Raw genomic sequence first — 16,385 nt, 5'->3', positions numbered from 1 at the left:
ATCTGTTATTGTTTGTATTTTGTTGTGAGCAATAATAAAAACATTAAAAAAAAATAATAATTCGACATTCGGTTTTTCGGTGCGCTTACGTCAAGCTTTAAATTTTCAAGCGTAAACTTACTCAACCCTCTCATGAACGCGCAGGTGACAGTTGGTCGGAAGCGATAGTCTACAGTTTAAAATTTTTTAATATTTGGTATTTTTCTTAAAAACGTTTATCGTTTCACTTCAGAAGACATTGATTCATCCATTGGGGTCGTATGGATTACTGTAGTTATTGTTGTATGTGCTCTTGTCAACTTTTAGGAACACATGAGCTTGCATTATATGCATTTACAGAGATTATTTATTTTTCTAAAAACTTTTGTTTGTGTTAATCTGAAGAAGGAAATTTGTATACATCTCGGATGACATCAGGGTAAAAGATGAGTAAATGGTGAGGACATTTCTGTAGCCTACTGTAGGCTATTTTCTTTTAACACATAATACAGAATAGCAAGAGACATGTCATGGGATTCCTTCTTAAGATTCATCAGAGGAAAGAAAGAAAAAGAAGAGGAACAAGAGGAGGAGGAAACCAAGCAAGCGAAAGTGCTGTAAATCCGTTTTTAAATAAGTTTTTTTTTTTTTTAAATAAAGTTTTCCGAGTGATATCAGATTGTGTGTGTGTACATGTGTTTTTATTGTACTTACCCTGTAACTACATGAAACAAGAGGGTAAGAAGCACCACTTTAATTTACAGCCCGCATTGTCATACTTACCTTGTAACTACATGAAACAAGGGGGTAAGAAGCACCACTTTAATTTACAGCCCGCAATGTCATACTTACCCTGTAACTACATGGAACAAGAGGGTAAGAAGCATCACTTTAATTTACAGCCCGCAATGTCATACTTACCCTGTAACTACATGGAACAAGAGGGTAAGAAGCATCACTTTAATTTACAGCCCGCAATGTCATACTTACCCTGTAACTACATGGAACAAGAGGGTAAGAAACACCACTTTAATTTACAGCCCGCAATGTCATACTTACCCTGTGACTACATGGAACAAGAGGGTAAGAAGCATCACTTTAATTTACAGCCCGCAATGTCATACTTACCCTGTAACTACATGGAACAAGAGGGTAAGAAGCATCACTTTAATTTACAGCCCGCAATGTCATACTTACCCTGTAACTACATGGAACAAGAGGGTAAGAAGCATCACTTTAATTTACAGCCCGCAATGTCATACTTACCCTGTAACTACATGGAACAAGAGGGTAAGAAGCATCACTTTAATTTACAGCCCGCAATGTCATACTTACCCTGTAACTACATGGAACAAGAGGGTAAGAAACACCACTTTAATTTACAGCCCGCAATGTCATACTTACCCTGTAACTACATGGAACAAGAGGGTAAGAAACACCACTTTAATTTACAGCCCGCAATGTCATACTTACCCTGTAACTACATGAAACAAGAGGGTAAGAAGCATCACTTTAATTTACAGCCCGCAATGTCATACTTACCCTGTAACTACATGAAACAAGAGGGTAAGAAGCATCACTTTAATTTACAGCCCGCAATGTCATACTTACCCTGTAACTACATGAAACAAGAGGGTAAGAAGCATCACTTTAATTTACAGCCCGCAATGTCATACTTACCCTGTAACTACATGGAACAAGAGGGTAAGAAGCATCACTTTAATTTACAGCCCGCAATGTCATACTTACCCTGTAACTACATGGAACAAGAGGGTAAGAAGCATCACTTTAATTTACAGCCCGCAATGTCATACTTACCCTGTAACTACATGGAACAAGAGGGTAAGAAACACCACTTTAATTTACAGCCCGCAATGTCATACTTACCCTGTAACTACATGGAACAAGAGGGTAAGAAACACCACTTTAATTTACAGCCCGCAATGTCATACTTACCCTGTAACTACATGAAACAAGAGGGTAAGAAGCATCACTTTAATTTACAGCCCGCAATGTCATACTTACCCTGTAACTACATGAAACAAGAGGGTAAGAAGCATCACTTTAATTTACAGCCCGCAATGTCATACTTACCCTGTAACTACATGAAACAAGAGGGTAAGAAGCATCACTTTAATTTACAGCCCGCAATGTCATACTTACCCTGTAACTACATGGAACAAGAGGGTAAGAAGCATCACTTTAATTTACAGCCCGCAATGTCATACTTACCCTGTAACTACATGGAACAAGAGGGTAAGAAGCATCACTTTAATTTACAGCCCGCAATGTCATACTTACCCTGTAACTACATGGAACAAGAGGGTAAGAAGCACCACTTTAATTTACAGCCCGCAATGTCACACTTACCCTGTAACTACATGGAACAAGAGGGTAAGAAGCACCACTTTAATTTACAACCCGCAATGTCATACTTACCCTGTGACTATGTGGAATACTTACAGTCTAAATAATTTGCCTAAATAATTTGTTATTTTCCTGGTTGTTACCCCTTTATTCCCAAAACTTTGCATATTATTCCCAGGGGGGTAATCGAGCTCTCTATTTCCGTACCACCTCCGGCGGCCGCCATTGGCTAACAAGCCTTCACCTGCTGTTAGCATCCCATTGACTCCCATTCATTTTGGCGTCACTTTGACAGCGAATAACTTTACATCTGAGGCGTTTAAAGACTCCATTTGTCCATTATTTATTTCTAAAGAAACACGACAATGTATAAAATGCTCCATTACCTTGTATCTTACGTTATGGCCACGTAGAAGCAGTTTTTGTAAAAACAGGCTAACGATTGCGTCATAACCACGCGACTCTCTGGAAATTACCGTAGAGACAGGAGGAGAAGCTCGCAGTCAATCGGGGGGACGTGGAGGCATAAAGTCTGATAAAGTCAAGGGAGAAGCCTATAGAGAGTCATAAAGTTGCTCCTGCTCCTAGCTCATGGACACCTCCTACTCACGCTCTCCGTCTCTGGAAGATTCGGAAGGGAATGATTCAGATTTCTCTTGGCACAGCTACTAGAAGACTTACAACTGTCAGACAGGCTGCTCACGTCACATCCACGTCGTCAAGCTCAGTTTGAGTCTGCGCAGTTCGCTCGGCAATCAGGAAATGAGTGCTTCTAATTTGCTTCACTTTTCTCCGTTGAAACCTATGGGGTCGCTGTGTCCAGTTTATATACTGTCTATGATTATTCCCCTATACTTACACGTACGTACTTTATAGGTACACTGTAATTACCGAAAGTTACACTGTAATTTCATTTTAATTACGCAGTACTTTCCGGGCTGTAATCTAAAGCGTTACCGTATTTTGTATTACAAGTTTCTTTTTAAATGAATTTGAATATGCACATGAGCGCCACACTTATTGAATATGTCCTAATTTGCAGAAACACCATTCTTTGGCACGGTTCACACCATTGCTGCCTTTTGCTCGTGTGTTTTCATCACTGAATATTTTACACTTCTCCATTTCTCCCTGTTTACATACATTACACACTGTATAAACAAAAAAGAAAAGAAAACAGTGTTGATTAGCAATGAAATTAGGCCCAATAGAATTTGCTAGTGCTAGCAAGCTAACGTTAGTTCGTTTCATTAGACTAGACGATGCTACTTCAAGATGAAAAGTAGTTTTGGCCTTAAGCAAAATGTGTCTACAGTAAAATGTCTAGTTAGAAAGGAGTTGGTGACTTAAAATGTTTCCGATCGGGTTTCTAGCCTAGATATTGCTGTGGCTAGCTTCTCATAACACTGCAAAGCTACTTTACAAACGGTGGAAGTCTGATGTGTGGCCCGCCTGCTCTGAAATACTTGCTAACTACAAAAAGAGAAGCAGTTTTGGTGTCTGACAAAAATTATTTTAAAGTGCTGGAATGTCTGGAAAGTGTGTCTATCTGGTTTTTCATCTGTCTTCTGTGTGAGAGTGAATCGTTTAGTTTAGTGAATGACTTCTGCCTGTAATCTCGTAATCTTACCAACAATACAAATCATTTGTAAATCTACCTGGCCAAAATTTAATCTCACCACGTTATTTATGACTAAGATGGCTATTCTGATTTTCTTCTGATGTTATCTGTGGGCGAATGTCATTAGGTAAGGCTTGTTCGCAAATAAAAAATAATAATTTAGAAAGCAACTGGAGGCAAGATTGTGCAATCAATTCTTAAGGTCAATATAAGTCATTTTGTGACTTCAAATTTATCATGTTTATGCATAGGTTAACTTACTGAAAGGACATGAATGTGTTAGTTATTTGGCCCGTGTTTTTTCCACTTGTGACTTTATGGGCCCTATTTTAACGATCTGAAACGCAAGTATCAAGCGCGAAACGCAAGTAACTTTGTAGGCGGATCTCGGGCGCTGTTGCTATTATACCGGCGGGATAAATGACTCTTGCGCCCGACGCAAATCTAAAATGGGTTGGTCTGAAGTAGCTTCATTAATCATAGGTGTGGTTTGGGCGTAACGTGAAATAAACCAATCAGAGCGTCATCTCACATTCCCTTTAAGAGCAGGCACGCTTGTTCCATGGCGGTTTGCTATTATAACGGAGGATTTGCCAGGAGCGGTTCACAGCCGAGGAGACCGACGTTCTCGTCAGGGCCGTAAAACACAGAGAAGTGACATTGGGGATGGAGAAACACACCCAAATCAGCTTCAGTTAAACAGGCGTATACAAATTTGGGTAAATATGTAAGCTAGAATTATGCCTATTTTTTTCACATCTTCATGGACACAACAATGATTTTCCCTTGTGTAATATTTTTCCTTGTAATAATGTATGGTTTTCTAAAAATGAGAACTGCTGCGTCTGTGTGAAGATGATAGATAAGAAGATAAGCAAAGTACACACGCTACAATGATTATGGCCAAGCATGCGCCCTTAAAATAGCATCTGAATAACATGCGCAACGCGCCTCTGACTTTTGACTGGGTTTTTCCTGGTTAGTGGCGGAATTGTTTTCTAAACCTGTAAAATAGCATCAGGGAACATTTGCGCCGGAACACGCCTCATCTTTGCACTTAACCGCCCCCCCGGGAGCGCAAATGCATTTCTTTAGTTTACCGACGTGTGTCTGTGGAGGGAAAAGTGCAAAATAGGAATGAAACATGCGTCGGTGTACAAAGTCAATTACGCTGGGTGCAAGATAGGTCAATTAGGCCTAGTGCTGAACTCATTTGCATATTTAAAATAGATTTTTCATAGAAACTTGTAAAACAAAAATGTTACTTTTCATGTATACTTTCACTGTGTGAGGTTTGATTGTGATAGGAGTAAAGGGAAAAATAAGCCCCATTGGGGTGTATTGTTGCCTGGCCTTACTGGCACACACCTTGGATTGATGAGAATTAAACATATTTCCTCAACTAGGATTTCTTAGGACTTTTAGTATGTTGTTCTGGACACCTTATAGAAATGATCTATGCTGAAAAAAAAATATTTTACAATTAGTTCTATTTTTGGCTCCAAAATGAGTTACTTTGCCTGGACTATAGAGTTTAGGATGGATAGTGTATCTGGACAGCACTATTTATTTCTCTTGACACAGTGCTCGTAAAACTGCATAATGAGCTCGTATGATAATTGAGCTGACCTGTCTGTCCTGTACATGATCAGTTTATCATGGAATTAACATGGGCTTGTCAGTAACACAATTTCCCATAGCCAAATATCTATGGCAAGCCGCTTTAACATGTAATCCTTAAAACCTACTAGTATCTATTTTCATGCTATACTAGTACTTATTTTTTAGATACTAGTTTCTATTCCATTAAATATAGTACTTATTCATTAGATACTAGTGCTTATTTTTTAGGTACTAGTACATCTCTAGGCATTGTGGTTGTTTGGTGGTGGGTATGAACCGGTTTTTGGATCTACTTAACTGTTGTTTGAATTTTATTATTGGCAGTTAAGTCTTTGTTATTGCCTACTGTACATTCAAAACAATAATTGTCATATTAAACATATTGCCTTTCCTTGTGTTCATGCTAAACAATTAGCTAGATAAACCAACAAAGTCGGTTGCGAAAAATCAATCTTCTATGGCCTTAGTTTAGCCTGCATTACCATATGAACTCTGATTGGATGGTTGAGAGTATACTCATGTTTATGTAATGATCTGTTAAAAGAAGATATTTCTTAAAATATCAAATTAATTAATAGATACTAGTAGCTATTCTGTTTGGATATCATCTAATAATTTATGACAAGTAATCATTCCAATATTGACTAGTATATTTTTAAATATTACTAATAAGTATTCATTAGATGCTAGTACTTATTTATTGTATACAATTACTTTTCATTCGATTCTAGTACCTATTTAATAGATACTAGTATTTATCCGTTAGGTACTAGTACTTATTTATTAGACACTAGTATCTTTTTTAATTGTAACTAGTAACATTTCTTATCTTACAAGTCACAGCTGGTTTTTTTACTTGTCTTATGTTATGACTAGTCAGAACGACCACTGTTGTTCAATTAAAAATCGTACTAGTAAAATAAAAAAGCTTACCAGTAATATTTGGAATAAATACTAGTATCTAATAAATAGGTACTAGTATCTATTGAATAAGTTTTAGTAGCTAATGAATAAGTACTATCTATTGAACAAGTACTACTCTAGTAATAGGTACTAGTATCTAATAATAAGGACTAGTAACTATTGAATAAGTACTAGTATCTAATAAATAAGTACTAGTACTAATATAGGCACTAGAATCTATTGAATAAGTACTAGTATCTATTTAATAGGTACTAGTATATAATGACTAAGTACTATCTATTGAACAAGTACTAGTCTCTAGTAATAGGTACTAGAGACTTGCTTGACAAATATTAATAAAAGACTTGACTTGACTTTGACTTGATATTCATGACTTGAGACTTGACTCGGACTTGAGGTAAATGACTCGAAATAACTTGTCTTTTTAAAAATAAATATCTGTATTTGAACGCACCGCAACAATCACGTGACGCAGCAGGAACGCGCGCTGTGTGAACAAAAGAAGCCGTAATAATGCAGTGTCGTAGTGATGACGCTGAAGCGCGGGATCGTTCGCCAGCTGTGAAACGGTACGTAATGCGCAAGTTTATGATCGAATCAGAGAAAAAAAAAAAAAATGCACAAGCGTGGTTTGTGAACGCAATCTCTGATTCCGGAAAATCACTGGCAGTGTGAATGAACCTAAATCAAACGAACCCGGGTCAAATCTTGGGTCACTTTATCCGTGTATTTTCCGGAATCTCTGTGTGAAAGGGGCTTTGGTCACACACCCTGACAAAGGCTCATTAGCCACAACGCATAGTTGTGCAAGTACTTGTCACCTGATTTTAAAATATTAAAGCCATGATGAAATAAGGGCTTTCTATATATTTTTAATAATATTAGAGTGCCTTGGATTAATTATTTTTTTTATGATCTGAATAATCCATTACATACAAAAGCACAGAGAAAAAATATTTTCTTGAAAATGAAAATCGGGTTAAAATATGCCATATTCCAGTTTTTCTTACCTGCATGCATCCCTTTGTACTGTCTAGTTATATGCTACCAATATAGTCTGCTATCCCAGGGTTGACTTGAATGTTAAAAGAAATATAAAAAAAATGTAACTGTAATTTAATAATAATTAATAATGCATTGGTACAGTCTACCGTTCTCTGGGATTTGTTTTCATGATAATCGAATGTAAAGAGTTTTATCTCTAAAAACTGTTTAGCTTATACCGCTAGTATATAGGGCATAGAGTAAGTAAAAATAAATCGCTAGTTAATACCACTAAAAGATTGTAAAAAGACACCGACACACAAAGAAAAAAAACATACAGACTTTCGAACCGAACCATGCATACACAAATACACAAAACAAAAATTCAAACTTGCAAGCACAACCATGCACACATGCAAACAAACAATACACTCTTCACTCATACACACGCACACACATTCACTCACAAATATTAATGAATCAATCACACTCAATCAAATCACCTCTCTCTCTCTCTCTCTCTCTCTCTCTCTCTCTCTCTCACACACACACACACACACACACACACACACACACACACACACACACACACACACACACACACACACACACACACACACACACACACACGTGTACAGTCAAACACAACCATGGACATGCAAACAATACACTTTTCACACATACACATGCACACACATTCATTCACAAATATTAATAAATCACTCACTCACACAGATTAATAATGTACAATAGTCAATCCACCTGATTGACAGGTGTAAGTTTTGTGTCAATTCAATTATTACTGTTTTTTTCTTGTTATTCTTTTGTTAAAAAGGAAAGATCTAACTTGTTGGGATGTGTTCATGTTCCATAAAGGGGATGCCAGTTTGAAGAATGCCATTTGGTGGCATAGGAACCATTATACTTAAATTGTGAATTGTTTAATACATTTTAATGGTCTTGTGCAATGTTTGAGGCATATTTATTTTTCATGCTTTAATGTTGGCCTAATTTCAGTTACATTTACATTTTAGGCTATGTAGTTTGATTTTTTTATTATTATTTTTTTTATTTTTTATTGTAGTAACCACTCAGCTGTATGTGGAAATGCATATTTAAAAAAAAATGTTGCAAATAAAACCATAGTCCACAGCTTATGTAGTTTTAACTTATTTTAATATATAAATTCAGTGAAATCATCAAACGTTTGTATGACTTGCCAGTGACTTGTGACCCAAGCTACGACTTGACTTGACTTGCTTGACATAAAGCAGTGACTTGACTTGACTTGACTTGCTTTTCACAAAATTGACTCGGACTTGCTTGAGACTTGAAGGTTAAGACTTGAGACTTACTTGTGACTTGCACATGTGTGACTTACTCCCACCTCTGCTAGTAACTATTGAATAAGTACTAGTATCTACTGTAATAAATAAGTACTAGTACTAATAGACACTAGAATCTAATTAATACTAGTGTCTATTTAAAAGGTAGTATCTAATGATTGAGTATCAGTCTCTAAAAAAATAAGAACTAGTATCTAATGAATAACTACTAGTATCTTTTAAAAAGGTACTAGTATCTAAAGAAGATGCACTAGTACTTAATGGAATAGTGGCATGAAACTAGATACTAGTAGTAGTAGGTTTTAAAGGGATACTTCAGGATTTAGCATTAAGTCAAGTCAAGTCAAGTCAAGTTTATTTGTATGGCGCTTTTCACAATACAGATTGTATCAAAGCAGCTTCACAGTATTAAATTAAAATAATACAACAAAGTTTGTATTAAGCTTTGTATTAGTAGAAAACCTGTAGTATTTTCGAATTACCGTGCTTTCCACCCTCATATCCCCCTGAGACGAGAGATTTATGTATTTTTTGTCTGGAAAAAATCCTCAGATGACGCAAAAATCGTCATTTTGCGTCATCGGAGGATTTTCTGGCCAGAGGCTAAAGACTACAGCCAGTAGTAGGAGCTGTCCCGCATGTGTTCAACCCGCCCATAGAGGGATCTCACTCACAGAATGTACACATAGTTTCAGCCGTCTTTCTTTGGAAGCTAAGCTAGCAGGCTGTTGTTCTGTGGAGAAAGCTGAGTATTAGGGGTTACCATCCTCTTTTTCCCGGACATGTCCGGCCGTCGAGATCGTCCAAAACGTCCGGGATTCGGCTTTTGCTTTCTGCAGTCGCCATTCATTGTTTACATGCACACCTTTTGTTTCAATCTAACTGAATTCATTCTGATTGGTGAATCTGAATGTAGTGTTTACATGAACGCTAAACAAGTGATCGGTTGATGTGCGTTTTAACATTGCTAAGAAAATTCCCGCTCCTCCGTGAGAGATAGGAGACAAGAGCGTCTCACAGTGCCGCTCATTAGTAATCTCGCCACCGGCCTCGCGCCGTTCTCCAGCGCCCCTCAGCCTCGTCCTGCTCGCCACAGTAAACATAATGAATGGCGACTGTAGAACGCAAAAGCCGAATCCCGGACATTTTGGGCGATCTCGATATCCCGGGCAAACTCGTCACGGAGACTCACTAGTAGCCTAACCTTGTTGTTTTCAACTGCGCTCTCTAACCGGTAGGCGTGGTTTGGGAGTGGCCTCCTAGGGCAGCGAAGCAAGTGCATTTTGGGAGTTGTTGTCTTTCATCCACATAAGCCAAAAATTTATTTTCTGGCTTTTCTCAGTCTAGAAAGCTCCAAATTCAAAAAATTCTTGACATTTCTTCTACATAAATGACCTATTTTAAATACACATTCATCTTTCCAGAGGTGAAGTATCCCTTTAAGGATTAAATGTTAAAACGGCTTGCCATAATAATCCTATGGATAAGATCAGACCTGTGCACCTCTAAATCCCGCCCATAGGATCATGTGTTGATAGATCATGTGTTTTGATGTGACATAAATGCATGCAAATGAATGGGAATGATATTTAGCACCAGGAACTGTTCATCAGAAGAGGCAGGATTCTCTGAGGAACCAGCAGCTGGATGAGGAGCATCAGAACACATTGTAAGTATTTACCTCTCTTAAAAACAGATTGTTGTTAGCTCTTCTAGTATTTTGGCATTTCATTATTTTGTAATAGTCCAGTAAACATCTCCTTTAAACAATACATTTATTTAAGGGTTAGTTAACCCCAAAATGAAAATTTTGTAATTAATTCGTGTTAAAGGGTGTTACTCATCCTCATGTCGTTCCAAACCAGTAAATCTTTTGCTCATCCTTCGATCTTTTTTATGAAATCTGAGAGCTTGTGGTTTAGTCCAAAAGTCTGAAGATACTCGATCACTTTATATTATGAAAAGCTTTAGTTTAGGCTTTTATTCACATATAAACATTCATTGACTCACACATCAGTTGTGGTAAACGGAAGCTGAAGCATGTTCGCTTGACATGCGAGAACCAATGAGGTTCATTCTTGTGTTACGCAGTACGTTTGATCTTCCACAAGAACCAATGAGGTTCATTCTCGTGTTACGCAGTATGTTTGATCTTCCACAAGAACCAATGAGGATCATTCTTGTGTTACGCAGTACGTTTGATCTTCCACAAGAACCAATGAGGTTCATTCTCGTGTTACGCAGTATGTTTGATCTTCCACAAGAACCAATGAGGATCATTCTTGTGTTACGCAGTACGTTTGATCTTCCACAAGAACCAATGAGGTTCATTCTCGTGTTACGCAGTATGTTTGATCTTCCACAAGAACCAATGAGGATCATTCTTGTGTTATGCAGTACGTTTGATCTTCCACAAGAACCAATGAGGTTCATTCTCGTGTTACGCAGTATGTTTGATCTTCCACAAGAACCAATGAGGTTCATTCTCGTGTTACACAGCACGTTTGATCTTCCACAAGAACCAATGAGGTTCATTCTCATGTTACGCAGCACGTTTTAGCTTCCGCAAGAACCAATGAGGTTCATTCTCATGTTACGCAGCACGTTTTAGCTTCCGCAAGAACCAATGAGGTTCATTCTTGTGTTACACAGCACGTTTGATCTTCCACAAGAACCAATGAGGTTCATTCTCGTGTTACGAAGTACGTTTGATCTTCCACAAGAACCAATGAGGTTCATTCTCGTGTTACGAAGTACGTTTGATCTTCCACAAGAACCAATGAGGTTCATTCTCGTGTTACGAAGTACGTTTGATCTTCTACAAGAACCAATGAGGTTCATTCTCGTGTTACGAAGTACGTTTGATCTTCCACAAGAACCAATGAGGTTCATTCTCGTGTTACGAAGTACGTTTGAGCTTCCGCAAGAACCAATGAGGTTCATTCTTGTGTTACGCAGAACGTTTGATCTTCCACAAGAACCAATGAGGTTCATTCTCGTGTTACGAAGTACGTTTGATCTTCCACAAGAACCAATGAGGTTCATTCTCGTGTTACGAAGTACGTTTGAGCTTCCGCAAGAACCAATGAGGTTCATTCTCGTGTTACGAAGTACGTTTGATCTTCTACAAGAACCAATGAGGTTCATTCTCGTGTTACGAAGTACGTTTGATCTTCCACAAGAACCAATGAGGTTCATTCTCGTGTTACGAAGTACGTTTGAGCTTCCGCAAGAACCAATGAGGTTCATTCTTGTGTTACGCAGAACGTTTGATCTTCCACAAGAACCAATGAGGTTCATTTTCGTGTTACGCAACACGTTTAATCTTCCACAAGAACCAATGAGGTTCATTCTCGTGTTACGAAGTACGTTTGATCTTCCACAAGAACCAATGAGGTAGGGGTGTGCGATATGACGATTTTTGATCGTGGACGATTAAAATGTCTCCACGATCTGCTTTTGAAGACATATTGTAGTATCGTGCGTTCTATCAGTTGCTGTTCTGGCTCCTCTGTCCCAACATACTGAACAACGCGACGTATATTAACATAAAATGTTAACGCAGCGGAACGGGACACTGCAGTTCACAAAAGTTCATAATTTGCATGTGCTTTAATGCCTTGTCGGTTAAACATTTAATTCGCGTGCTGGTGCGCTGTTCTAACGTGTGCGTTTCTCAGCGCGTACATGTGAAGCTCACATGCACTAGTAAAAGCCTGTCTTCCAGCGCCTGGATACTGGACTAAGTTATCTTTCGAGTCTTATTGTGCTAATACTGTCAAATACACACAAGGTTTACATAAACAAAGTCGGTTATGTCTAAAGTGAAAGCAAACTTGAGAAAATTTAGAGAAAATCTGCTTGTCAAATGCGTGTATATTAGACGCGTCGCGCGCAGCTCTTAAAGAGGCTAGTAATAGTAAACACGCTGCCGCTTGTCCTTAAAGTGATAGTTCACCCAAAAATTAAAATTATCTCATTATTTACGCACTCTAATGTTGTTCCAAACCTGTATTAATTTCCTTCTAATATTTTCTAATATTTTTCTAATATTAATATTTTGAAGAATGTGGCTATCCAAACAGTAGCTGGTCCCCATTGACTTCCATAGGAGAAAAATATGCTATGGAAGTCACTGGGGTACATCAACTGTTTGGTTACCCACATTCTTCCAAATAACTTTTATTTTCAACAGAAGAAAGAAACTTATTCGAGTTTACAACAACTTGAGAGAGTAAATTATGACAATTTGAATTTTTAGGAGAACTATCCCTTTAATGTTAATAAAACAACAAAATGCAAAGAGAAAATCACTCACTGCTCTTGACTGATAACTTTAATAGTAGCTTTAATAAGTATCCATGTATAATTTATACAGTGAAGTCTGTTTTGTTTTATTTTCATATTTGTTCATTTAATTACTTTCTTCAATGCTACTGTTAAATACACCTACTGTAGCTAAAAACATAAAGCACTGTTTATTTAATTTGTATATTAAGTTGGGTATGTATAACTGTGTATTTTTAATAACAAAGAAAATAATGACAAATATTTGTATCTTTGCCATTCTTTTTTATTTTATATTTTGTTACCTAAGGCTTTGTTTTTAAAATATGGACATTAGTTTGGCTGTAATGCTCAGTCACAAAATAGTAAAACCTACATAAAAAAGAATCGTTATAAAATCGTGAACCGTGATTTTCCTGAAAAAAATATTTTTGCCATATCGCCCACTCCTACAATGAGGTTCATTCTCGTGTTACGAAGTACGTTTGATCTTCCACAAGAACCAATGAGGTTAATTTTCGTGTTACCCAGCACGTTTGTGCTTCCGCAAGAACCAATGAGGTTCATTCTCGTGTTACGCAGCAAGTTTGATCTTCCGCAAGAATCAATGCAGTTTGTCCTTGCGCATCAAGCAGGTTTGTTTGACCTTCTGTTTACGTTTGCTGATCAGCGTTTATATGTGAATAAAAGCATAAATTCAATCTGTTCATCATAGCGGTCAGGTCTCTTTAGAAAATTTAAACCAAACCACTCAATTCATATATATTCTATTGTTTAAAAATAGAATGAAGTCATCAAAACAGTCCTGAATCAGGGTTCAGAGTATTTTGATGACTTCATTCTTTTGTTAAACAATAGGGTTAACAATGTGGATCCTTCTCTTCTTTCATTGCATCTCGTTGGATAGATGCACATCTGTTTATCACATTGCTGAGGTATTCAATGCCAAGTAGAGGAAAAGAACAGTCTCTGAAATACTATCAATTTTAGGACATCTACTTCTATGATGTGCGCTCTTTAACAATGTTTTGTATGTTTTCCTTCTGCAAGAACAACTATGGCGAGCCATCTTTACTACGGCTGGAGTAACAGCTCAAGTGACAACTGCACCGACGTGGACAATCTCATGAAGCGCTACTACCTGCCCGCCACGTATGGTGCGATCTTCATCGTGGGCGTTGTGGGTAACATCACCGCTCTGCTGGTCTACGCGCTCAAAGTTCGTCCCTGGAAGAGCAGCACCATCATCATGGTGAACCTGGTCATCACTGACCTTCTCTTTATGGTCAGCTTGCCCTTCTTGATCTACTACTACGTCCTCAATGACACCTGGACGCTGGGGGTTGTCATGTGCCGCTTTGCGCGAGTCATGTTCAGCTTCAACCTCTACGGCAGCATCCTCTTCCTCACCTGTCTGGCCATCTTCCGGTACGTGGCGATCGTGCATCCGTTGCACATGCACAGCATCAAGCAGAAGCGATGGGGTGTGTTGGCTTGCGGTTTGGTTTGGGTCGTGACGGTGGGCGAGTTAAGTCCGATTTTTAACATGTTTGACACAGTTCCAACGGACAATAAGACATACTGCTTGGACTTTGCGAGCAACGACACAAAAATCATCTGGCCATATAGTTGGGCATTGACCGTACTGGGATATTTGGTTCCTCTGGTCGTGGTCTGTCTTTGCTATTGGCGCATCATTGTAGAGCTAAAGAAGGGTCCTCATATGGGAAGCAAGAAACGGATTAAAGCAAGGCGACTCATCGTGTTGATATTGACGTGCTTTGTGGTTTGCTTTCTTCCCTTTCACGTGCTACGAGCTCTGAGAATCTACACGAAACTCACTCCAGAAACCGACTGCATGCTGGACCGTGGCGTTCACGCCGCCTACATTATTTCGAGGCCGATCGCTGTAATTAACATCATTTTCAACCTGCCGCTCTACACGTTGTCGGAGGACTTTAAGCAGGCCTTCATGGATCTGTTCAAATGTGACCAGCTCATGTCGAAGACCAAGGGGATCATTAAAGTGGCTGTGATCAACAAACCCATGACCAATACCACATATGAGCAAAGCAGCTGAAACTCAAGCCACTGTTTCAGTCTTACGAGCCAGAGTCAATGCCACTGTGACCAATTTATGAAGGACTCCACCTAAAAATAAATGTTCTTTCATCATTTACTCACTCTCATGTCATTCCAAACCTGTATGACTTTATTACTTTTGTGGAATATAAATACGATTCTGAAATCTCTGAAACACTTCCTCATTTTCCACATAATAGATACACAATACCAGTTGCGCTTTCTCTCTCTCTCATCTCTCCGACAGCGAGTTACACACAAACCCGCCTGCTCTCACTCACTCGTTTCATTTGCTTCGGATGTATCTTGTTGGTGTTACAGGGTTTGAATTTCGGCATGGGATTGTGCATATTGTGCATAATTGTACTTGTTCCCGCAGATTTTGTGCTCACACCCAAAGTGCGCGCGCATAAAGCTGCCTCTCAGTACTAAATTGAGTTATTTTTCACTGCTTATTATGCTTAAATACACACAAAATAATGTCAAAATGTCGGTCTTGGCGAGTATTCATGTAAACACAGTTATAGTGAACGTAAAGAGTTGAGAAAGAAAGCGCATGTGTAACAGTACAATGGATCCTTGTGTCAGGAATTAAAGTGACAGCAGCCTAATATACCTGCTGCTGAATTATGAGATCGTTGTCAAAATTGTGGCCAGTGAAAACTTTCTTTGGAAAACTAACTTTGGAAAACCACTAACCACAGTGGCTGGTGAGCAAAAAATCATGAGATTTAATGTCAAGCCCTCATTGTATAGTATTGAAAATGTAGCTCAACCAGAGTCTGGTGCTAACAATGTCATGAGTTTGATTCCCAACAAATGCATCATGAAACGTTATGACGTCTCACAAATGCATGAACATAAATATGCATGTAACCAACCCAAGGCCATTTCATGACAAACCACCCATGTCGCCCTCAGCATGTCAATAGCCTATGGTCGCCACAATGGTAAAAAAATGGCCCTGATGTAAACAAACGATGATGCCAATCTGTAAAAATGGTATAGCAATGTTCCTGTGCACTGATGGTATCTATGTTTGTGGCAGCTGTATGTCTGTATTTATTCATTGTGTGCTTGCTTTCCTTCATAAACCTTGACTTTATGATGATGGCGTAGTGTAATTTGTTTGCCATACATGATCAACAGCAGTAAAAGTACTTAAAAAGACA

General features: G+C 38.3%; 1 protein-coding gene across 2 annotated transcripts in view; it reads left to right on the top strand.

Moving 5' to 3' along the window:
• Positions 1-16,385, top strand: part of LOC309494487 (2-oxoglutarate receptor 1-like) — a 30,034-nt gene extending 13,649 nt beyond the window's left edge. The window contains exons 1-2 of one of the 2 annotated variants that reach the window (XM_082163891.1): positions 10,470-10,513; positions 14,182-16,385. In XM_082163891.1, the coding sequence (XP_082020017.1) occupies positions 14,189-15,211 (1,023 nt within the window). In that variant the 5' untranslated portion in view covers positions 10,470-10,513; positions 14,182-14,188 and the 3' untranslated portion in view covers positions 15,212-16,385. Of the gene's footprint in view, positions 1-10,469; positions 10,514-14,181 lie in introns of those variants that run through there. The other variant, XM_082163890.1, reaches the window with a different exon arrangement.

This window comes from Leuciscus leuciscus (assembly GCF_965113295.1).
Source record: "Leuciscus leuciscus genome assembly, chromosome: 3".
Taxonomy (NCBI): Eukaryota; Metazoa; Chordata; class Actinopteri; order Cypriniformes; family Leuciscidae; genus Leuciscus; species Leuciscus leuciscus.
This window is presented reverse-complemented; position numbering and strand designations above follow the sequence as displayed.